The 23,628-nt window shown below is 47.0% G+C and overlaps 8 protein-coding genes across 9 annotated transcripts; 5 read left to right on the forward strand and 3 right to left on the reverse strand.

Moving 5' to 3' along the window:
- The first annotated feature begins 3,305 nt into the window (after nucleotides 1–3,305).
- BDBG_08241 lies at nucleotides 3,306–5,882 on the forward strand. 2 transcript variants are annotated; one of them, XM_002621164.2, is made up of 3 exons: nucleotides 3,306–4,225; nucleotides 4,308–4,641; nucleotides 4,790–5,882. In XM_002621164.2, exons 2-3 carry the CDS (start codon nucleotides 4,389–4,391, stop codon nucleotides 5,482–5,484), a joined length of 948 nt encoding a protein of 315 aa, XP_002621210.1. In that variant the 5' UTR covers nucleotides 3,306–4,225; nucleotides 4,308–4,388; the 3' UTR covers nucleotides 5,485–5,882. The 2 variants fall into 2 exon arrangements, with proteins under 2 accessions (XP_002621210.1, XP_031580655.1); XM_031723480.1 differs by having other exon boundaries at nucleotides 3,306–4,202; nucleotides 4,276–4,641.
- Nucleotides 5,883–6,204: 322 nt separating this feature from the next.
- On the reverse strand, nucleotides 6,205–9,070 carry BDBG_08242 (uncharacterized protein; the record flags this gene model as incomplete). Its single annotated transcript, XM_002621165.2, has 1 exon — nucleotides 6,205–9,070. Exon 1 carries the CDS (start codon nucleotides 8,809–8,811, stop codon nucleotides 6,205–6,207), a length of 2,607 nt encoding a protein of 868 aa, XP_002621211.2. The 5' UTR covers nucleotides 8,812–9,070.
- BDBG_08243 (small nuclear ribonucleoprotein) lies at nucleotides 8,888–9,405 on the forward strand (the record flags this gene model as incomplete). Its single annotated transcript, XM_031723481.1, has 4 exons — nucleotides 8,888–9,013; nucleotides 9,096–9,188; nucleotides 9,266–9,302; nucleotides 9,365–9,405. 4 exons carry the CDS (start codon nucleotides 8,888–8,890, stop codon nucleotides 9,403–9,405), a joined length of 297 nt encoding a protein of 98 aa, XP_031580656.1.
- Nucleotides 9,406–10,169: 764 nt separating this feature from the next.
- Nucleotides 10,170–12,264, forward strand: BDBG_08244 (GTP binding protein; the record flags this gene model as incomplete). The annotated part of the gene is made up of 3 exons (XM_002621167.2): nucleotides 10,170–10,223; nucleotides 10,323–11,865; nucleotides 11,957–12,264. 3 exons carry the CDS (start codon nucleotides 10,170–10,172, stop codon nucleotides 12,262–12,264), a joined length of 1,905 nt encoding a protein of 634 aa, XP_002621213.1.
- A 1,008-nt stretch (nucleotides 12,265–13,272) lies between these two features.
- BDBG_08245 (uncharacterized protein) lies at nucleotides 13,273–14,621 on the forward strand (the record flags this gene model as incomplete). Its single annotated transcript, XM_002621168.2, has 3 exons — nucleotides 13,273–13,423; nucleotides 13,611–14,249; nucleotides 14,386–14,621. 3 exons carry the CDS (start codon nucleotides 13,273–13,275, stop codon nucleotides 14,619–14,621), a joined length of 1,026 nt encoding a protein of 341 aa, XP_002621214.1.
- BDBG_08246 (DNA repair protein rad5) lies at nucleotides 14,043–18,783 on the reverse strand. Its single transcript, XM_002621169.2, has one exon. The coding sequence runs from the start codon at nucleotides 18,676–18,678 to the stop codon at nucleotides 15,079–15,081; it is 3,600 nt and encodes a 1,199-aa protein (XP_002621215.2). The 5' UTR covers nucleotides 18,679–18,783; the 3' UTR covers nucleotides 14,043–15,078.
- Nucleotides 18,774–20,770, forward strand: BDBG_08247 (uncharacterized protein). Its single transcript, XM_031723482.1, has 3 exons — nucleotides 18,774–18,967; nucleotides 19,032–19,271; nucleotides 19,339–20,770. The coding sequence occupies exons 2-3, from the start codon at nucleotides 19,072–19,074 to the stop codon at nucleotides 20,351–20,353; spliced, it is 1,215 nt and encodes a 404-aa protein (XP_031580657.1). The 5' UTR covers nucleotides 18,774–18,967; nucleotides 19,032–19,071; the 3' UTR covers nucleotides 20,354–20,770.
- On the reverse strand, nucleotides 20,420–23,570 carry BDBG_08248 (CorA family metal ion transporter). The gene is made up of 5 exons (XM_002621171.2): nucleotides 21,323–23,570; nucleotides 21,175–21,248; nucleotides 21,033–21,088; nucleotides 20,844–20,897; nucleotides 20,420–20,749 (listed from the first exon to the last, which is right to left on the reverse strand). Exons 1-5 carry the CDS (start codon nucleotides 22,914–22,916, stop codon nucleotides 20,656–20,658), a joined length of 1,872 nt encoding a protein of 623 aa, XP_002621217.2. The 5' UTR covers nucleotides 22,917–23,570; the 3' UTR covers nucleotides 20,420–20,655.
- Nucleotides 23,571–23,628: the final 58 nt, after the last annotated feature.

Consider the following 23,628-nt stretch of genomic DNA (forward strand, 5'->3'; position numbering starts at 1 on the left):
GTGTCCAGGACTCCAGTGGCAGCTTTGCTTTTTCATATGGCAACCTCAACTCAAGTTCGGGATAGGATAGCCTCTAGGCTCGGGCCACCAAGCTAAGCGGTCCTTGCAAGCGCTGCAGAAAACTCAATTCATCAAATCATGATTGCTTGTGGTCAATTATATATGCAGGGAACAAACAACGTCAGAACAACATCCAACAACTACTCCGTACTTCGGATATAAAGTATTCAATCAGAATCAGTGATGGCTCGCCATCCAATAACGACTATTAATTCCAGAAACAGAGGTTCCCGCCTGGATGGGTCCGACACTACACTGGGGTACCTACCCAGCTCAGATGCCGGCTTTTCGTGAGCACCCTTGGAGATAAACCTAACAAACATACCTAGGTAAAATAGCTGAGACTAGAAAAGGCAACAGAATCATCTCCAACAGGGTGCTGGGATTACTCAGTAACTTTTTTGTGCCACCGCCCTTCGGACTTTGGTAGATTTTCGGTGTTTAAAAAAAAAAAAAAAAAAAAAAGAAAAAGAAAAAAAAGAAAGAAAGAAAAAAAAGAAAAAGAAAAAAAAGGGAAAAAAAAATCTCACCCCGTGCTAAGCTAAGCAGTCGATCATGCAAGTGCCTTCCTTGGCGCCTTCTGGGCGTGAAGAGTCGCTTGCTACGTCAGCGTCCGGAGTACTGTACATATCTGTATGGCAATATCTGAATATTAATAATTATGATCATGAAGATTTAGGAAGTTTTGCGATGTTCGAAGTGTACGCTAGAGACTGAGATTATTTCAAATAATCATTCATGAAACTATGTCAGGGTCGTAAAATATTATTTCTTGATTGCGTTACACTCGGCTTGCTGATTTGCTGATTTTGTAGTTGATCTCCGGAGTTTGGGGTTCTGAATATGAACCCCCCCGCCGGCAAGAAGGAAGGATTGATAAATCCGCCCAAGTTCAGAGTCTCTTAAGTTCTAAAATGAAATGGTGAGATTGATTCTCTCCATGCTCCCATGGTATTTATTTGGTTTCACCAATGTTAGTTAGCTTACAAACAAAAAGTCTACATCTCATATTTTCAGTAAATACTCTCAAGACACTCGGGAGATTATATCTAGCCGGGCCCTGCGCTGTAGACATACACGGTTTTAAGATCTACGCTGTCACCTGTGTATTACTATTAATATAAATTCATAGTGTCAAATTCGACTTCTGACGATTCTTCTTGTAGAGATAATAGAAAAGTAGATTGACAGTAATGAGTGTGTCGCAGTAATGTACATGGACATGTGCATACTTCCATACAATCATCTTCAGCTGATGCCTCTCTTTGAGATTAAAATTTAATACATGACTGGAGTGATTAAGGCTTGCTGATGTCATGCTCAGCACTGTGTTGTATCGAATTTGTCTCTGTGTAACTGGTTCACTCAATTTTCATAAAGTTAAGTTTGGTTGAACTCTTTGGTGAAATACATTTCAGAGTACATGCAATGCAAATCGACCACAGAAAGACACCAGATATCAAATCTATGTGTGCAATATGGTCTAAAATTATACTAACTATTCCGTGTTCAATTCTTTGAACACCACCCACACCCATTGAGGAATGTTGCGTTGCATGCATGGTTAAAAACGTAATTCCCGCATTAATATTAATCTTCTATGCAAGAATGAGCCAAGTACTATTCATAAAACAAATAACCATATACAAATTGCAGCTGGGTGAGGTTACCAGATCTGGAAAAGTTCTCCCAAGCCCTAGGTATTAATTTCACCACAACCACACCGGCGTCGTATCCAACGAGGATCCGGGCCTCTCACCGATAGATCTAGCTGACCGTAAGTATATGGAATAAGAAGAAGTGCTCAGATCCCGACTTGGAGGGGGGAATCCCTTGCGGCTATCCATGCGGTTCTTGAGCCAAGTAAGATTTTTTTTCGGGGTCCCCATACCAAAACAGCCCCCCGTTCCGTTGCTGTCAGAGGATGGAGATTGTATATGTATGAATGAAAGGTGTCCCAGAGTTAGCAATAAGTCCGTTTAATTGTTGTATGGAAACACTACACTACTTTATAGAAATGGTTGTACTGTACAATGTACAATGCAGTACTCCTTGCGGATATCACGAGGAATTACTACTGTTCTCACCCCTGGCGCTGGCTCCCAGAAACCATGAACGGCAGAGTTGGCCCATGACCTCTCTTCTCCGAAGCTTCTGGGCTGTCTGATGCCTGGCGAATGGCGGGGAGATCGGGGGCCGAGCAAAAGTACGACAGCACACAGGCCCAATTGGGTTAAGAATCTTCATCGTTGACATGAAAACGGCAGGGAGTCGTAAGTTTGACAGCCATCCATTGCGACTTAGCTACCAACAGATGAAACAGATGAATTTTCTCTATCAATGTTCGACAGACAGCGGAAATTAGAAGGGAAGGGGGAACTAACCAGCTCAATTTCATTGTTAAAAGGTTCGAAAACATACAAAATTGCAAACCACCCCTCCGATATTTATATTTGCACTCTTCAGCCATCTTATCAAAGTCAGTCTGGTTGCTTTCACATATATGTTGAAGAACAACCCCCGCCAACCAACACATATGAGGTCCGCGCGAGGCCGTTTCATGAAATCTGATCCGCCGCATCATTGATCGATCGATTGATTGATTGATTGATTGATTGATTGATGATGAACAAAACTTCATCCTAGCATGGGGATGTTAGGAGATGGACAGGCCCCCTTGCAAAGATATGCCGAAACACAACGGGTCTACAGATCCCCGGGGGGGCGGAAGGTGCTTGTAGGAGCAAAATCGGGATATCTCTCTGGGAAATGGTAACACCCACACTCTTCGGCTTTAGGGAAGCATATCTGGTGTGTTGTGCGTTGTGTTGAGTCGTGTCATTTTCCACAAAAGAGCTTGCTAGAGAATTTCTCAGCCCTCTTCTGGATTTCAATGAGTCTCATGATGATGAAAGCTTACCTAGGTAGGATGCCCAATGAAAGAATCTGATCTTGTCATATTGGAATTTTTATATTCAGAGAGCAAAGACACGTACCTAAAGCAGGGAGGGGAGGCAGGTCTATTATGATTGTCGCCAGTGCCAGTGCACACCTTGAATGAATTTGTCCAGGGGGATTGTTTACCCTGAAAGAATCCGTCGAAGAGCGTTTATAGGCCGAATATTTATCATCACTTGCTCAGCACTCTGCAACATGTATATTATATGAACATCAAAGTAAACCTGTAGGTGGTCTTGTTGATAGAATACCGATTGCTGGTACCTAGCCTAATGTAGTTAGTGATACATTTAGTTATTTAGACCAAATTTAGCATGGAAAGGTTTTGTACTTTTTTCCTAGATACACAACCTATTTGACCTCTCGAGTCTCAAGGACAGGGGGAGGAGTAGTAGTATTTATTTAGTAGCAAAAGGCTTTTTTGCCTTATCAAGTGAGAGAAGGAGACATGAGAATGCCAACTAAATAGGTGCGGGAATTCAGGCTTGCAGTATTTAACTAGTTATATCCTCCGAATCTATTCTTCATAAATGGAGAAATTATCGATTTGCAGGCATCTTTCATCATCTTCATTTAGAACCTGCAACTTCTTATAAGTAAATAGTATAAGTAGTCAATCTCATCCTCTCTATATATACAGACAAGGCAGTCAATGTCAATAATGAAACCATACCGTCATTCCAGCATGAGCGAACTTAAAAACTAAACCATCCATTTAACTAGTGTCTAGCTAAAATCCCGACAAGTAACTAACTAACTATTTATTTAACTAGAAGCCATCGTATCGTATCGGCATTCGTGACTAGCGAGCTCTTCGCTCTTCTCCCCCCCTTTCTGCCTTGATAGATTGAAACCTTGAAGCCGATCATGCCACGTTACCCGTTCGCGCCATCCACTGGCTCTCCCCAATGGATGCTGAGATAAAGTACTGATTGATATCTTTCAATTGATTGATCCACGGCAGCTCCCTCCTCTAACTGTTTCTCCCGCGAATTGAGGCGAGGGGAGAGTGCGCGTTCCTTGAGTGGATGATTCGCGTGTCTGTCTGTTGATTGAGGAGCGCGCAGTATCGGGATCGATTCGTGCTTCCAATCCATTTAATTTTTTATTTTATTTTTGAAGACTAGATATCGAATTGGATCTCCAACTATCCTACTTCGCTGCCTCTTATACGATATAATTGGGTTTGTGACATCTTTCCGCGCAGGTGTGTACATCCATCCATATAGAACAGCGCCTTATTTATCGCTATCGCAGAACACCGACAGACAAACACCCTTCTCATCCAGCCAACTATTTAATTTAAATACAACGCGAAACTCCAGCGTCCTCAGGTTCCCGCCCGTCAGGACCGCGCAAATATCGCAGCCATGGATGATGTCGACATGAATCCGACTTTCCTCACCTTCGCCCTTATCCCTGCTTTCCTCCTTTTCTTCTGGACTATCTCCTCGACAACCGCCTCGTCGTCCTTTGGCCTTTCATTCCCTAGCGTGCGCAATAAGAGGATATGTCTCTTGATCGCCCATCCAGACGACGAGGCAATGTTCTTTGCGCCAACACTGATAGCAATGACACGGCCGGAGTTGGGAAATCATCTGAAGATCCTCTGCTTGAGCTCTGGTATGCGCTTCCTGCTTGGGGGGAGAGTTCTATTTTGGGCTGCCATGTTTTATATAGGATATTTCTCCCCCTTGGCCATGAACATATATATAAAAAGAAACCACTAACTAGAGCAAATTACTTTTTTTTTTTTTAACAAAAAATACAGGTGACGCAGCCGGCCTCGGCCCCATCCGTAAAAAGGAACTAAAAGCCAGCGCCCTCCGCCTCGGCCTCCGCAGCGAAGCCGACGTCTTCGTCGTCGACGACCCCTCCCGCTTCCCAGATAGCATGACCGCAACCTGGTCCGCCGCCGACATTTCCACCCTCCTCGCCTCCGCCTTCGCGCCCGACCTCCCCTCCACATCCTCATCGTCAACTAACGGCTCCTCTTCCAAACCATCACCCAGCAATAGCAACAAACCACCCACAGCCACAATCGACATCCTCGTCACCTTCGACCAGTCAGGCGTCAGTAACCACCCAAACCACCGCTCCCTCTACCACGGCGCGCGCGCCTTCCTCCAAAACCTCATGAACGGCAAAAGCAGCTACGCCTGCCCCGTCACCCTCTACACGCTGACGTCCACAAGTATCCTGCGCAAATACATCGGCGTGCTGGATGCACCGCTGAGTATGGTGCACGGGCTAGTGGGCGCGGTATTTGACCGGAAACGGTCGGCGAGCACGGCCAGGGAGAGGCAGCCGAAACGGTTGCTGTTTGTCAGTGGGGTTACGGATTGGGTGGCTGGGGTGAAAGCTATGGTGTGCGCGCATAAGAGTCAGATGGTCTGGTTTCGATGGGGGTGGGTGTCCATTGGGAGGTACATGGTTGTCAATGATTTGAAGCGGGAGACGGTATGAGTTTCTATATCTTGGAAAGGGGTTTTGAGAGCTATAGGGAGTCTGGAAGGAGGCGGGGGGAAGGGTGGATGGATTTGAAGCACAAACATATGCTGTTGTAATATTCCCCTTGTACCATAGTAGATGCTGTAAGTTTTCATATATTATACATACTATATACGGCATTTTATATATAATATAACATTGGTTATCCTCTTTTTTATTATTATTATTGTTCTATAGCTCAAGGTGGCGGCTAGTTCGGCGGAATGTATGCCAAATGAACGGAGGTAAGAAAATCAAGCGCAGTTTTAAACGCGCCTGAAAAACAAAAATTAGAACGCTTCTAACACAGATATATCCGGTTATAATAGTACATTATCCTATTGCAAGCCCTGGAATGCACAAGAGGAAGCAAAACTGCTGGGAGTAGGAGACCAAAAGGGGGCAGGGCACGTTAGGGTAACCTAGCGATGGGATGGGTTTTTTTTGGGAAAATCCGAATCCTCTTGGCATAAGGAGAAGGCTAGAGAAAATGGGTAGAGGCGTGAGATATATAGAAGACAGTATGGGGAGGGTTATGGTACATCTGGTAAATGGTAGATGCCATGAAGTCTGGTGCGGTGAGGGAATTATATATCGAATATATTCAAGACATGTGTTATGTGTCATTCTAAAATTGACCAAGAAAAAGAAAACGAAGAAACACCAAACTAGGAGGAGGCCTGGGCTTCATCTGCCTCATAAACCTCCTTCCTCATCATGAGAATCCGCCAGGCGCGCATCGGGATGTTCACCAATGACTTCAAATACATCTGTTAGCAATACGCTCTTTTCCGAGTCGTAAAGGCCTATTTCCAAATCAGTGACCCCTTTCTCCGGTCGCTCGCGTTTGCCGTGGGGCCAGAAGCTGATAGGCAGGAACTCTACAACACCATTTCTAATCTTATAGTATACATTCTCCGGCAGAAATGGCTCCCACTCTTGTAGAAGGCTTGGTAGGCGTTGACGTTCCCAGTAGTCGGCGTCCGGAACCCATCGTCGGGATATCAGCAGTCGGACCCATCGTTCGATCATTGTCGCGTCGCGACTAGCGTTCAATTGCTCCAAGTTGAAGGCTGCCTTCATGGCTCTATATTTCTTTATCATGGACAGATTGAGGGCCGAAGGGCCGAATTGGCCGTGTTTGTTGAATTGGTCCCGTTCTACTTCTTCGTCCCGTTCCGCTTCTTCGTCCCGTTCCACTTCCTCTTCTGCTTCAAGTTGGGCGATCCGTTTCATATGCTTCCGTGCCCAACCCCGGTTAAGATATGGAGGAGGGATCCCCGTCTCTTGGGCCTTCTTGTCTGCACGCAAGAGTGCAATGCGCCGTCTAGCCATGTCCGCTTCGCTTTGGGCTCTTTTGGCCTTTAGTGTAGCTAGAGCTCTAGCGGCTGGGTCAAGGGGTGGTCCTGTTGGCATACCTACGCGGGATTTCTGGAGGCTGGTTAGTAGCCGCTGGTAGCTATCCTTCAGCATGACCTCCGTTCGAATATTTGCCGGTAGAAGGCTCAAAATATGGCCAACAAACTTGCGCTTCGTCGTATTTCGCCTCCTTAAAGTTTCCTGAAACAATTTGTATCCTTCACGCATATATTTTAAAGTATCGTCAAGATCATATCGCGACCAGGATGTAGAAATGAGCATATCGTAGACTGGTAGCGTCGGCTTCACGTTATATGGACTCGAGATCATGGTATCGAACAGTCTTTTCACAGTTTGCGGGGGAACTTTTCCCACACTGTTTTCTACAGCTCTGGGGCCCCATCTTCTGACGGAGAGGACATAGGACCATTCCATTAGTTCCAGCCAGACAAAGTCTGGAATCGGAACTTGGTATTGGGTAGAAATAAAATCGACAAGCTGTAGTGCTGCGGAGAGGTTGTTGTTCGAACCAAATATATGTGCAACAGCATACAAGAGTCGAGTTGTTGGATGTAGCGGGTTTGTGCGCCTGAATTCGGTAACAGGAGGTATGTTGGCTGGATCCTCACGAGTCATTATCAACTCGACGTCGATATTCCACACGGTTTTCAGAACATTTTCCACGGCGACCATGTGACCCTCTCTGCTAGAAGCAACCATAACATTGACATAAGTGGCTTCATCGGGTTCTTGGCCTCTTGCAAGCATCTCGTCAAACAGCCGAAGTACTTGCTGCCGAACACTGTTCTCGCTGCCAGTACCGTATCCTTGATAACCCAGATTCCTGTGGTCATAACTCCGCTTCCTATAAACCCAAGGCGTGAATCGTAGGTTAAGTTTCTCCTTCGGTATGTACGCCTGGTGCCATCCTTTTGCCTCCATGTAGTGGTTATAGCAGGCGGTAGTTGGCTCGATCCCGTCCACGGTCATATCATACCACAGCCAATCCGCCATATCCGCATCTCCCATTGACCGGGCACAATCTAAAAGATGAGTATATTCGACAATTCCCAATTTAAATCCAGCCGCACGACGCTTCTCTATAGCGAAATGAAGCACCCGTTTGAATTCGTCAAAGATTACCTCGAGGGTTTTATAACCCTTGGCATGCGCCACGGCAGGGTGAAATCTCCTGTGTAATTTTTTATGGGGCTCGACAAAATGTGACGGAGCAAGGAGGGAGAGAGCTGCAGCAAAGGACGAATCGGGTAAATTATACGTGATGGATTGGATTTGCTCGGGGCCCAAAAAAGCATACACAACCATATCTGGCTTCTCCTTGTCAAAATAATCAATGATTTTATCATCCGTTGAATAGTATGTATCCATTAATTCTGAAGTGAAAGTTCTGTACGGGATGCCGTGCTGATTCTTGAAATCAGCTTCGGTCGGTCTGTGAGTGTTGAGATTGAACGACAAAGCCTGCATGAGGAAAGGAGACTCTGGCATTTCCGGATCTTTTGGTTTTGACGAATTCCATGCTGTCTTCATCTGCTTGAATGACCACGGAGTGTACGCTTCTGTCGAGAGTTTCTTTGATTGTTGGCCGATATTGCGGGTGCGGTTTCCGGGGCGCATGGAAGACCGGCGGAGGTAGCCATCACCGATAAGCCGCGTGCAGCATGACGGGCAGACAAAGCGAGAGCTCACTGCCTCGCTTCGAAAACCAATTCCTCGCATCAATGCTCCACGGTATCCTAGTATGGGCCGAATCGGGCGGGTCAATCGCGGCTGGCAATGTGATGCGTGCAAGCTATTCGTGAATCGTGATGTTTCCTGGAGCTTTTTTTTCTTCGGTTTGGAACTTCGCCAAGCTGCTGGTCGCGCTAAACCGCTTTGGGCCGCAGCTGGCTTTCCACCGTAACCCAATATACGCGAAAACATTTGCTTGCTCTGTTGAAGCTGACTGTCTGCGCGCCTTTATCGATTCCCCCCCATCTCGAGTTTACCTGCTGTCACCATGGCTGACGCAGATGTCGGGGGCGCAGCTCCTTTTTCGGAGCCCTTGGACCTTGTCCGTCTCTCGCTCGACGAGGTCGTCTTTGTGAAGCTTCGTGGAGATCGAGAGCTTAAGGGCCGCTTACATGTCAGTGGAAGTGGAATTCCCGCAATTGTGGTTGATTTACGAATGGTTTGAATTATGATATTAACCCGTTTATCTCCTCCAGGCCTACGACAGCCACTGCAATTTAGTCCTAGGCGACGTGGAAGAGACAATTTACATCGTTGAAGAGGATGAATCCGAACAGGAAATTATCAAGGTAAGCTTCTGACCAGGCAATCATTGCCAGAGCCTGTCGGGGTTCCCTCAGTCGCTAACACTCGCACCTTTTCGCAGACAATCAAGAAGCAAGAAGAAATGCTTTTTGTAAGAGGTATGGAGCTTATATCTTCGCTGCTAGGAAATCCAGTCCTTCCGGCTAACCGATGACTACAGGGGATTCCGTTGTCCTGATTTCGCCTCAATCTCCATCATAGGCGCATCTAGCTATGAAATTTCAATGAATTCTGGGAATTTATGATTAACGACATCCTATTATGTGCTACGCCGGGAACAACACGCTGAGGCTGGAAATGCGAAGGCTTTTGCCCCAAGCTACGGTTTTTCGGTTCAATGACTCCGGGGCACAGGCGAGGTGGAATACGGATAAACAGTAACACATCTCTAGTGTTGTCAAGCCTTGCATAAGTATGGGGCTCTTAGATAGATCAAAATGGATGACTCAGTTGCCGCATGTCCAACATCGCTTCGGGACGACCATCGGCGTTCCGAAATATTTAGGCAAAACAAGACGTCCTGTTTTAACGCTGTATTTATATATTTTACTAGTCGTTAGCAGAAGCGAATCTGCAAGTAATAATATCTCAAACTGCAGTACCTTTTTTTTTTCTCCCTGGGTAGATCCGTGTAGTTTGTACGGTGGGTGGTTCTGTGTGAGTCAAGTTCGCTGGTCGCGATGACTCGTCGCCAGCAGATGTCATCTTGCCTCCGAATATTTTAACTATTTAACTACTTAAATGTACGCACTTCCCTTCTTCTCTATCACCCTCACCATCATAGTATCTTCCAGCATCTTGTATTTTAACACTTAATCCAGCTATTATTCTTATCATCACTTATCATCCATTTATGTACAAAGCAATGATACTCCGAATACACCTCTGAGCCGAGAGTTACCCCCATCGCTAGTGACCAACCTCGGACCGACCCGTCTACAAGCCTCCGCCACGACACAAGTGACATGATACCCGGAACCCACAAGCAGACACTGGAGGAGAGACGGAGAGGTGAACTGGTATGCCATGGATCCGCACAGATCTAACAATACTTATTCTCTCTGGCAATTTCTGTATGTCATGCGGCCATATTTCTAATCTACAGTACGCCCAACTAGGCACTCAGCGATTTTGCCGAATACGTCGAGAAGCAGCAGGCGCATCGTGTTCCTCTGTACCGCGATGTCCGTGATACTTCTGTAGCACCCAGCGACAGTGGCTATTCCACCGTGAGCCAGACGACGACAACGGAAGACCATGCGGAACTCGATATTCTTGACCAGCTAGGCCTGTCAGATAATGCCGGGCGGGTCGAGCTCAAACACCTCCTCCTAGATGACTCGACCACCGCAGATGATACACTGCAACAACTTTCCGGCGTGGTACGGGCTCGCATTGACGAAGGTCATGGGGAAACGATTTTCGATCTTGGCCAGGAAGACAACGGGGAATGGATGGGCTTCGACAGAACACAATGGGACACAGCCCTAGAACGCCTTCGCAGGGCCGCCCAAACTCTTCGGGCCGACTGCAAAGTGCTTCTAACCTACAATGTCGGTGGTCCAGAGGAAGCGGAATCCAAAAACGAACGGATCAAGTATGCGTACGGCAAAATCCTCATTCGACAAGCTGCAGCATCAGCAGAGAACGTGATAGAAACTAGAATCGCGGTTGTTGGAAATGTGGACGCCGGGAAAAGTACTTTGCTTGGTGTTCTTGTCAAGGGTAAACTTGACGATGGTCGTGGAAGAGCACGGGTCAATCTCTTCCGCCACAAGCATGAAATCGAGAGTGGTCGGACCAGTTCAGTTGGCATGGAAATAATGGGGTTCGATACCCACGGTGAAATCGTTGGACGTGGCCAAGGACGTAAACAATCCTGGGAAGAAATCGGCAGGCAATCTGCCAAAGTAATTTCCTTCTCGGATTTGGCTGGGCACGAACGCTATCTACGGACCACCGTCTTCGGAATGTTGAGCAGCAGCCCGAATTACTGCTTACTTATGGTTGCTGCAAATAACGGCATAATCGGTATGAGCAAAGAGCATCTTGGAATCGCACTGTCTCTGAACGTCCCGGTCATGGTCATAATCACCAAAATCGATATCTGCCCCCCGAATATTCTTCAGCAGACCCTTACCCAGTTGACTCGCATCCTCAAATCTCCAGGCGCTCGGAAGATACCAATATTCATCAAAACCCGGGAGGAAACCGTGAACACTGCTACCCAATTCGTTAACCAGCGGATCTGTCCTATATTCCAGGTGTCCAACGTTACAGGAGAGTCTCTCGATCTTGTCCGAACCTTCTTGAACATCCTGCCACACCATGGACATTACGACGCTGACGCGCCATTCGAGTTCCTTGTGAACGACACTTTCTCTGTTCCTTTCGTAGGCACCGTTGTTTCTGGAGTTGTGAAATCAGGGGTGATCCACGCCGGCGACTCTATTATGATTGGCCCTGACTCGCTTGGCCAGTTCCGCACCACAGCTATCAAGTCTATTGAACGAAAACGTATAGCCGTTCATGCCTGCTCTGCTGGGCAGTCTGCTTCTTTCGCACTCAAAGGTGTCCGCAGAAAGGAAGTGCGCAAGGGCATGGTCGTTCTGCCAAAGCTTGACCAGCCTCCAAAGGTCTATCGCGAATTTGTCGCTGAAGGTATGTTGTATTACAGCCTCACATATTTCTCTCTCATCTCCTGTATCCCTCCCGTAAAATGAAAATAATCAACTAATGATTATCAACACAGTTCTGATTCTTTCTCATGCAACTACTATCAAAACGAAGTATCAGGCTATGCTACACGTTGGCGCGGTGAGTCAAACATGCACCATCATCGACATAGACCGTGATTATATCCGAACTGGGGACCGGGCTTTAGTCGCATTCCGCTTCATCCAACGCCCCGAGTTTGTATCCGTTGGCGATCGAATCCTGTTCCGCGAGGGTAGGACTAAAGGGTTGGGAATTGTTAAGGCAGTTCGCTATGACCCCAGCAATCCACTGAACCCAAAAAATAAAGAAGGTGCAGAAGGAAATGGCCAGGTCCCACAGTAACAACAGGCTTACATACGTGCTCTTCTTTGCTTTTGTTCGGAAGGTATATATCCTCAGTCTCACATCGGCGTTCCCACATTAGCCATGATCATTTGAAATTTCTGCTCTTTGTGGTTTTATTCAATTGGTGTTCATGGGTGGTTATTATGACTGTTTGGGATGCGTTATTCGCTCATTTTTCTCAAGTTCGCTACTCTTTTCCCCTTTACTGTTTCCCCAGCTTCTCATTTAATGTGCATATTTGCCTTTTGATCTTTCCCCTTCCTTTAGTATTGAAGTTTCTGTCACTCATTCGCTCAAAATTGAGCATATTTCCAGACCCTTTGTACGGTTCGTGCATGAGAGTTTTGTGTGCATTTTGCATAAATAGATGAAGCAAGCATTGAAAGTATGCATACGTCAACCTTATTTGATCGACTTTATTTGATATTGATCAAATTTTTTGGTCCATTTTCTCTTCATTTCTTCTTCTCTTCTGGAATACACGTCATGAGGTAAGTTTCTACAGGGATTGTATAAATCCACTCTCAATATGATCATCATCTTTACCTAGAATCCGCGGGGTTTAGACATTGAACTCTGAACTCGAAAAAAATTGTTCAACAGCTTTGGCACCGACACCAACCCATGACGTCACTGCTACCACTATCACGACTCCCCTTTTGCCACGACAAGCAACCAGGAGTAAACAGAACTCAGTTGCGGGTGGAAATTCCACGGTTACCTTTAGGCTACGTTGACGTAGTTGCTTCAGGATTTCTTTTTTATGATCATGTATCATATATAAGAAGGAGATGACTTGAGTTTCCCTCATTTAGCTCTCCCATGTGAATTTTCGATTCTGATAATAGCTAACTGCAATTTATTTAGTCGCACTCGCCTATGAGAGCTTTGTTTCCATTATTTCTACATTCTGCGGCTAAAAGTATTTTGTGAAAGCCATTGATCGCGTCTCCTGTCAACAGAAAGGCTACTTTACAATAGTTATTTTTTACCTGCCACGCTACCATGGACGTTATCAAAAACGTCGTCGAGGCCGCTGAGAACTACCTGTGGGGAAACGATGAAGCATCCAACACTCTGTCGGGGGAGGAACCTGTGGCTGGTGTTCAGGGGAAAGGCACGGCGGCAGATCCATATGACTCTGGGAACGCACCAAGTACGAGGTAGCACCATTTAATATATCTATAATTTCCTGTTCCAAGGGATATACATCCAGCTCTGAGAGGCGCAATTTAACCCTCAAGTCAAGTCAGAAACGAGTGGTATTGAAATCATTTGGAAAATAAGCAGACAGGCTTGACTTCCCCTCTGAAACTAACTTTCCGCTAACACCTTTGTCACAGAAGACCTTGCCCTCGAGCATGCGAAAGAATCTGCAGAACAAACGAAAAATGAAGGAGGAGGGACAACACATGAATCGGAAAACCAAGGGACCATCCCACACGGCTTTGTTCCCGGTAGCGGCAGCAGTACAACTCCCTCAGGTGGACAGGTACGAAAAACAGAGCGGTCAAAAACCGAACCAGATGTTGTAGTAAAGAACCCCCTAGCAGGAGCTAGCGGTGGCTTTACGGCCAACGCACACTCTGAAACCAGCTCCATGCCGATCACATCTCCTCCCATGTTGGCAACTCCGGCTACGTCCAGAAATCCCCCTGCTGCAGGAGTCCTGTCACAGGACACTCATTTACCACCACCCCTTCAAGCCTCAATTGCGGAAGCTAGTGGGAGTAGGGGTAGTAGTAAGGGCAGTGAGCACCATGCAGCAGCAGCGGGAGCTGCTGCTGCTGCACGAATGGCCCCACCTCCCACCGGAACTAGCCATGTATCAGCTCCCCAGAAACCAAATGCTGCAAGTGCTCGTGGTCAGCCTCGGGCTCAGAATCCTCCGCTCGAAGAGCACCATGTATTCAGCACTGGATACGCTGCTGAAGGGGGTGATTTTGATGCTGCGGAGCCCGGCGCGGGGAGAGAAGCTGACCGTAAGTTCCAATTCATTTTACCATTTCCTATGTCTCTATCTATATGTATTTATTTTTACGTCCCTTGTTGAAAAGAACCCCTACTTTCTTAATAAAAAATTTCATTTGCCATGCTAAATAGCCAATACTTTTGCAGGCCTTCTAGCCGAACATCATCAAGAAGTTTCTCTTGGCAAGAATGGGCCGGGCAAGGAGCCCAAAGCCCAAAGCCCGCAATCAAAACCGTCGTCGGCTCCTCAACATGAAAAGAATGCTGGTAATGACGGCGGTTCTAATCAGAATAATACTCCGTCGCAACACCATTCGATACCACACCCTTCGTTATCACATTTAAAGGAGAAGCTGCATAAGGGTGGTAAGCATTATTCGTAGGGAGGGGAGGACTGGGCGCTTTGAGTGGAACAGATTGTGCACATTGTGAGTGCTGAGGTCCGTTGAGGTGTCACTTTGTATTGTCGCGTGGCATGTAAATTGTGCGAGGATGAGTTTGCTAGGAGGAGTCAACAGTTTGCTTCTGGCTTTCTTAAATTTCTATGATCTTATAGACGATAACAAGGTGCTATCATATGTTTTATCTGAGAATGGTGAGAATGAACAACCGTAGCCTTTGGTATAACTATTAAAAACGATCTTATGGGGAACTTAAGAATGATTACTCTCAAGAAAAAGTCGTATTTATTGAAGTACTCCGTATAACAATATTTAACCAGAAGCAGAGAGATATATCTTCAGAATCTCTAATCCGTATCCAAAACCGATTAATGCGCATATACGCTATGGTGCCATCCACACGCACCTGCGAAGAAATCAACCCCCTCCCCTATATGCTCTACTCGAATAACAACCTCAACTCTTCAATCCTTTCCTTCCTCCGCTCCTCCTCGCCCCCATCCCCTCCAACCCGTAATCCCAATGATCCAGCAATCATCATTTTCCGTTCCTGGATCCTCAACATACGGCCCTCGATGCTATCTTTGACAATAAATCTGGTCACAGACACATCTTTCAATTGACCCATGCGATGAACCCGGTCGATTGCCTGTGCTTCAGTCGCAAAACTCCACCAGGGATCCATCATAAACACCTGATTCGCAGTGGTAAGATTCAACCCGACGCCTCCAGCCCGGAGACTGATCAACAAGACGTTTGGTGTAGGTTCCCTAACGTGCGAGCGCGATAAGGAAAGATTGGATTGGCGCTTGTTGCCCTCATCTTCACCGTCCTCCTCGTCAGGGATACCCACGGAGGAAAATTTCGCAAGGACTGCCGCACGCGCCCTCTGCGCCATCGTGCCATCGAAGCGTAGATGTGGAATTCCAGCACGGGTCAATTGCGGTCCGATGAGGTCGAGGAAAGAGGTGAATTGCGAGAAAACAACGGACTTGGTGTTTGGCGGAAGTCTTGTCAGTTGCGAAATTAGGGCGTGGATCTTGGCAGATGTCTGAGCCGTTGGGGATAGAGGGTTTATGCGACGAAGCGATATTCGAGGCGCAGGAGAGGCTGACGTTGGTGGGGTACTATCGTAAGAATCCCGCTCACCGGGTGTTTGGTTGGGTGATTTGTGACGGATTACTTCAAAAATATCTCGCATAGTAATGGTCTCGCGGCAAGAGAAACAGCGAGGGATCTGTCCTTTGTCTCTTTGGTGCTCTACGTAATCTACCAAACACTTCTTGCAAGCACTGTGCCAACAGGACGTAACAGCAGGGTCAACCATCGGTTCATCTGTGCAAATGGGACATTCTCCACTTGTCTCAGTCTGTATCTGCCGTAGTGCGTGCGTGGTGAACTTGTTAGTAGGGTCCTGCTGGCTATCAGCGTCCTCGCTCGAGGTTGTCATCGTGAATCGGTCAATGAGATCCTGGAGGTCCATATCATCCTTAAAAACGTTAGCATCGTCCGTAGCGATGGCCGCATCCTCTTCTTCCGCAACTATTGTTTGATTTCGCGTAAGCACGGGGTGACAACAGGTCTGTCGCAAACGAAGAATTTGTGCAAAAATGGTCGTGTACGATTTTAAAATGGTGCCCGCCGCTACATTATCATTGAAAGTTCGCTTAGCTCGAGTGAATATCAGGTCATAGATTTCACGTTCTTGGCTTGAAAGTTCGACTTCAGTTATTGTAATGGTTCGAGGGGGTAGCGGAACGAGGGCTTCGCCGTCAGGGGTCTTCATGGTTTTGGTTCGACGGATGACAAGCGGCTCAAGAACAGTTTGTACAACATTTAGCGCACGCAGAAAATCCTTAGATTCAAATGGAACGGTGATAAAAGTTTTCCAGAAAGAAAAGTTGCTCCACGGCTCTACTTTGAGGAATCGCACTAGACTGAAGAGATCTTCAAGTCGATTAACGATCGGAGTGCCTGTGAGCGCCCACCGATGAGTGCCTTTGATATCATAACAAGCCCGCGCAGTTTTAGACGCCCTGTTCTTGATATAATGCGCCTCGTCGAGAATAACACGGAAAAAGTCCACAGAAAAGAGACCTCCACTCGAGGTAATAGAAGACCGACCCGCGAGCTGGCTATGCTCTGAACGAACAACACCGTAACTCGTAATGATGAGGTTTGGAGCAGAATTTCGATTGGCAACGGAGCAGAGCTTTCTCAAATCTGCAGCTTTATCGCTACCGTAGTAAACCAAAACCTTCATTGATCCTTCCTTTGAAGCCTTCATTGCCTCGCTTTCCCATTGAGCGAGGAGGGAAGTCGGAGCTACGACAAGGGTGGTATATGGAGCAGGAACAGCACGAGAGGAATTGAGAGACGCGGTAGATAAGCTATCAAATCTTACAGGCTGGGTTTTAACAACCTCAGACTTGTGGGAGTGGATCAAGCTTAGCATCTCAATAGTCTTCCCAAGACCCATTTCATCCGCTAGGATGCCGCCCAAACAATTTTGCTCTTGGACAGGAAATTCCAAGCTAAGCTCGCCAGAGTAGGGATTGACATAGAACTTGTCACGATTGTGCACGCGAGGTAACAGCTGATCATCCATATCCTTTGTTGGCCAGGAATATTCTTCCCACAATGGGTGCATGGATTGCTGTCTCTCGGGTTGGGTGTCCTTCTCTTTCCCTAGCATCCAATGCAAAGCCTGCTTTTGGTACTTTCGAAGGTGCATAACGAAATCAGGTCCCGGCTCCATTTCAGGTGTATTGAAATCAAAAGATTGGGCCTTTTTATATAGTGTATCAAGCTGATCTTCATCGAGCTTCTCACCCTCTTCCTCGTCTGAAGATTCGCTCGCTCCAGTTTGCTGGGGGACAGAGGATTTTGGTGTCTTTTTAGGCTTCTCGTTCATCTTCTCGCTCATCTCCGCCGCCAGCAGCAAGTCTTCCCTCTTGTGCCGTGCGGTCATATCGCTACTCGACGTTGGCTCAAGGTTTATTTCGCCAAAGAGCTTAACTAACGCTACTTGTCGCAAACGAAGGGTCTTTTCCTCTGAAGTTTCTTGTTCCTCAAATATTCTTGGAGGAGCATTATCATCCCCGAGGGCCGTAAATGAATTATGCTGAAACGCTTCCCTCAATAGAAAGCATCTCAGCTGGAGATATATGGTATCATTGACATGGATTCGCTCTGGGGCAAAAACGCAAACACCCTCAAATCGGCATATTTTCTGGTCAATCAATGTCGAAACCCACTCAGCCGTTTCGCGGGGAAGTCTTCCAATCTCTTCACCATTCCCATTAGTAAACCGCGTTATCACATCTCCCTTTTGGCTTGACATTCGCGGCACAGTTTTCCCTCCCCTCCCAGGCCTCGTGGTTGGTTGTATTTTCGTCCGCTCAATGTAAACTGACTCTCCATGTTGTACCAAATTGGTGCCGCTCTTTGTTGACCATGCACCAACACCAAATGCGCCTATATAACGGAATGCTGGATCAGACCTGAGAATATTGAGGTCCATTTCTACGCCGCTCTGGGGTGTGTCTTCGATCACGGGTTCTGAAATCTCTGTATCCTGTTTCGTACTTGGTTGCGCGTTTGTTCCATTTTGTGCGGAAGATGATACTGTAGAGGGCCGTATTGTAATATCCTTCTCCCAAGAACCGTCAAGATAAAGATTAATCGCCGTTTGCATGTCATTCTTCGCAGCCGTTCGAATTTTTTGAAAGGTATCGGGGTCGACCGGTTGCCCAACAATGGTAGCGAAAAGTTCACCGTCAAATCCATCTTCAACTGCAGCGGCAGGTCCAGCTACTAGTATAGTCGTATCATGGGAAACAGGAGATGGGGCTTCGGGGTTCAAGAGGCCTGGTGTTGGAATGCGGGCTGAGTGAGCATCGGCGGCCTCCTCGAGAGACGCGTCCACGCCCTTTGCGGTCTCAATACGGAGGGCTTCGGGCTCGTCTTCGACAAAGAAGCGACGTTTCTTTGCCGGCCGCTGGTCGATGTCCGTAGAAGTCATGTCATGAGCGGACATACAAGCCTAATAATAATAGGAGCAGTAAGGCCGGTTATCAATGCTGAAGTCATACTCGTATAGATTGAATTTTCGCAGTGGCTCGAGGAGACGCGCCGAGGGCCAAGTCACGGGAACACGCATCGAGCTAACTAGTTAGCGACGTCATGGGCAGAAAAAATATCGAAGTGCGCAACAAGCGGTCACATAGCACGGGTCTGGGGGTTGATATAACTGCAGTCTGAGTGTTATACATTCAATTGGGATCAGCGCATGTACTGAGTGCATTGCACATTAATGATTGGACTTGGTGATTATGATTTCATGAGCCGGGGATGAATGTTGGAAAAATTCTCTTACTGAATACATTGTAGACATCACCCCCCCCCCCATTTGCTATATCTCACGGTGGAAATGTCCCCTAAACAGCCCGTTGCATGCCTGCGCTGTGTTTCTCGACGTCTGAAAATACATCCAACACACTCTCCGTCCAAAAATCTATACCAGACGGGCCGCCCTTTTTCATCTTCTGCCACACGTCCGTCGTCTAATCCCGGAACACAAGCCAGAGCAGAGTTCGAATCATCACATAAATACTGCCTCGACCTTCTCCGGCAAGTAATATTTGCAACATTCGCTTTCCTTGGGCATCAATCATGATGACAATCTAACCTAAACTAGAAAATATGACCGGCCTTCCTACACCCTTAGCACATTCCTTCCCCGCCATACCCTCAGCTTCTACCTCGCCCTTCGGGCCCTTAATATATCCCTCTCGATGATTCCCGACACCACCTCGACGCCGACAATTGGCCTGATGCGTCTTCAATTCTGGCGGGATACAATCACAAAAACGCTGGCCGGTAAACCGCCCAAAGAACCCATTGCTATTCTACTCGCTTCCGCGCTCTCAGATCTAGACGCACGCACGGGTGGCCAAGCAAGAATAAGTAAAGGATGGTTCATGCGCATGATAAACTCGCGCGAACAATACCTAACCAACACTCCATACACAAGCCTCTCCGCACTGGAGTCCTATGCTGAAAATACATATTCCACCCTGCTCTATCTGACTCTCAGCGCCCTGCCCCTTACCTCTGTTACCGCAGACCATCTTGCATCGCATATAGGAAAGGCAGCAGGAATTTCCACCGTGCTACGAGGGATACCACTAATCGCCTTCCCTCCACCGCCGAATCACCATTCAAACCAAGCCGGGGTCGCAGGCGGCTCTGGCCCTAGAACCGGAGCCATCACGCTCCCGCTCGACATCATGGCGGAAACAGGACTGAAAGAGGAAGACGTCTTTCGACACGGCGCTGAAGCACCAGGCCTCCGAGACGCGGTGTTTACCGTTGCGACGCGTGCGAGCGACCATCTCATCACCGCTCGTCAGATGCTGAAGAACCTGCGCGCCGGGCAGGACGTAGGTCATGATTTCGAGCATGAGGGCGAAGAGGGACATGAATACCATAACCACAGTAATGGCAGTGGCGGTAGTGACGTATCAGCTTCCAACGTGCAGCTGGAAGAGGTGGAGAGGGCGTTTGGTGTCCTAATGCCCGCTGTCTCTACGTCCCTTTGGCTAGACCGTTTGCAAGCGGTGGATTTTGATATTTTTAAGCCGGAGCTTCGCACGTCTGATTGGAGATTGCCCTGGAAGGCTTACTGGGCTAATAGGCGCAGGACATTCTAGATGGCAATGTTATTGGCCCTGGAGAATTTGAAAAACTTAGTTTCTGGGTTAAAAGATAAGACTTATCCGGAAGCAGAGTGGTTCAAAATAGATGTATTATTATTATTTATACATTATATTAATATAATTAGCGCAATGATGTGCACATCTATTACATTCGTTTATATGGTGCTCATTGGCATCTCTATAATGGAAAAGGAGGCCAGTCCTGAAAGGGTGCCAGACTAAATCATAGGAAATAATATATCTCAAACAAACGCCCCCACAACGCCGTCAGTTAAACTCACAGTAGACAGACACGTCTACTCTGATTGGGACTTTTGCCGCCGTTTCCGCGATGTGTGAATTAGGCGCTGTTGAGCAAGTTTCAAGAAGTATCGTTGAATCATGTCACGCCTGTTACCGAATATTAGCACCTTTGTTCTTTTAAACCCGTTGATCACAGTTTTGATCATTAAGACTGGATTAAGTAAAAGCGGCTATCACTCACATTAGTATTGCCGTAGTGACGATGACGAATGGAATGGCTATTGGCCAGAAGAAGCTAATTGGACGACCAAAGAGTCAGTAGGAAGAACAATCGACACAGATGATTTGGCGCGGAAGATATCTCGTAGGCAAATTCCGAAAATCAAAATTTAGACACGAAAATTTTGCTACATGAGGAATGAACACCTACGCATCGCTATGGTGTTGCACCCCGTCGAATCGTTCAAAGTTCATTCCGAAATAGCCCTTTATACGTAGTTAGTAGTTGAAACGTTCCTGGTAGTTGAACAATTATGAACGGGGCGAGATGGTAAAGTAGGAATCAAACGCACCGTGAGGAATGTCAGTGGCAGAAACATGCACGTCACAATGGTAAGTTGTTTCATGCTTTCATTCTGGTAAGCTCCTGTATGAAACGGACAATAAGTTAGTGAAGTGCATGGGAAAACGCAAGAACAAGAGTTAATCATCAGACCTTACCAATTGTGTTGAAAGTAAGATCAATCATATTATCGGCTGATCGTCTCATTTGATCATATTCTTCGGTAATAGTGATACAGTGGTCCAGCACATCACCCAAATAGGTATGGCACATTGGGGTGATCCTAACAACTGTAGGCATCTTAACTCCCTCGGCGTCAGGGGTGCCCGGTTTGCTTATCGCCGGGTCTGAAGGTAGCACATTCACAGATAGACTAGATAAGGTCTTGGTGGGTGCGGATCCCGAACGGGAAGCTGGCTCGGTTTTATGATCTCGAAGCGCGTTCACAACGCCAGTTACGGGCTGCATTGCGTTACGCAAAACAGCAATTTCTGAGGTCAACATATATAGATTTGTAGATTGGTGAATATCGGGATCAGTGAGGACCTTTAGTTCCAGGTCTCCAATTGCATCTTGATATGCTATCGTGACAGGGATTGCCAGATCGACAATAGCATCGAGTATAGCCTGGACGACCATGCTTGCATCGCAACACTGGCGTAGAATAGTTTCAGGTGATGTTAATCGTTGGACAATTGGTGTCTCGATATCTTCGGCGCTGGCTTCGAAAAAAGAAGTTACGGTATTATCTGCATGAAGGAAGAGTGAAACTTGTTCAATGGCAACACCTAGGCCTCTGGAGGCAAGGACGGCATGCCGTTCCATGAAGTCAATGCGATCCTCATTAGGACCGCCTCGGTAGCGTTGAAGAGATCGTAGCCTGCTGATTCTTGAACCGCCCAACGGGAGGGATTTACCTTCACCAAATGAGTTGTCAAATGGGAGTTCGCCTGCCTGTGACCCAAGCCTTTTCTTGCTCTGGGAGGGCGTCAGAATGTCCATAAGGGCTGACATAATTACTCCTCGCTTCTTTATGTGTTTCCGCCTTTTTTTGGACTTCTCATATGACCGGCCATCAAATCCATGCTCGCTATCGCTTTCTCCAGAGGACTCAGTAAACTGTCCATTCGACTGAAGCTTGACTAGCTTTTGCATCGCAAGAACAATAAAGGTGTTGTCCGAAAACCAGTCTACTTTGGTACGATTCACGGAGTGTAATAAATCCTCAATCGCCAATCGGTGCAGCCCCTTATGACTAGCCAGCAAGCTAACAACATCCCAGCTCAGCCCATTCACGTTGATCCATCGACATAGGACCCACGGTTCCCTTTCCTTATTTAAAAATGGCCGCAACGTATTATTATCTAGATGATACATTCGCATATCATTCTGAGAGAAATCCACAACCGTAATGTCGCATTGTATGCTTTGATCTCGAAGTAAAGACTCTCCCCCTGTACGGTATGGAGGAAGAGGTTCCGTTGGATCAAGGCCGGGCTCTTCTCCTGGGTGCCAGTTATTACTTTCCGCTATGCTTCCTCCACGGTGGTAAGAACGAGCAGTATCTGAGCGTTTGGCACGTCGCCTTATGAAGTCCTGCGATTCGACACGATGAAGACCCGTAATATCTGGATGCGCAGTCGGGGTGGTGGATGAATGTTCAAGTGCGGGAAAGGCGGATAGTGCCTCAACATCAGGAGGAGAGCCGCTGGCAGGGTTTGCCATGCCGTAGTCACGTACTTCAATGCTCATTTGAAAGAGTGCCGGAAGAACTAAGATGGGGTTATAGTACTCCGTATTTTGCAGAGAAGACTTGGGAATAATAGAATTAGCAGGCAAGCATATGTTCTCACTGTGAGGTGATGACAGCCCAACACATTCAACAGGGGTTTCTCCTCTCAGACCGCCTCAAGAGTACCGTAAGCTCGAAGAATCACCGACGGTTAGGTGCATGTGGACGCAGCCTCTGCTTTCACTCATTCATTAAAAAAATGGAGACAATACGCGTAGCACTCAATTGGAGAAAGCTTTCTTTTGTTTTCAATCCCTGTTACCGTTGGAACAGAGCTTGAATGCTGCCGTGGGTAGAGGTTGCGGGCTCATCGCTTGGGGGTAGGGAATCACAGTTGACCATGGGTATGGGACGAAAAAAGACCTGGGCAAACCGATACAACAATCGATTCTCGGACAGAGTAAGTTTTGAAGAATATAAATAAATAAATTAGGGGGAGTAGGTGAGTTGAACAAGGAAGAAAAAAGAAGGGCAGGCAGAGGACATATGGAGTTGATGTCGTCAGTCTCAGCCGCGAAATAAATAAATAAATCTGGTCATGGAAGCTTTTCGGGCCAACCCTGGGACCCAAAACATCTTGGCGCGCCTTAATCCCAACTGAGGCGGATCCCAGGGGAAAGGTATGTACAGTACGGAGTACTCTGTACATGTACGGAGATCCTCTCAAAAGTT

Source organism: Blastomyces gilchristii (genome assembly GCF_000003855.2).
Source record: "Blastomyces gilchristii SLH14081 genomic scaffold supercont1.23, whole genome shotgun sequence".
Lineage (NCBI taxonomy): Eukaryota > Fungi > Ascomycota > Eurotiomycetes > Onygenales > Ajellomycetaceae > Blastomyces > Blastomyces gilchristii.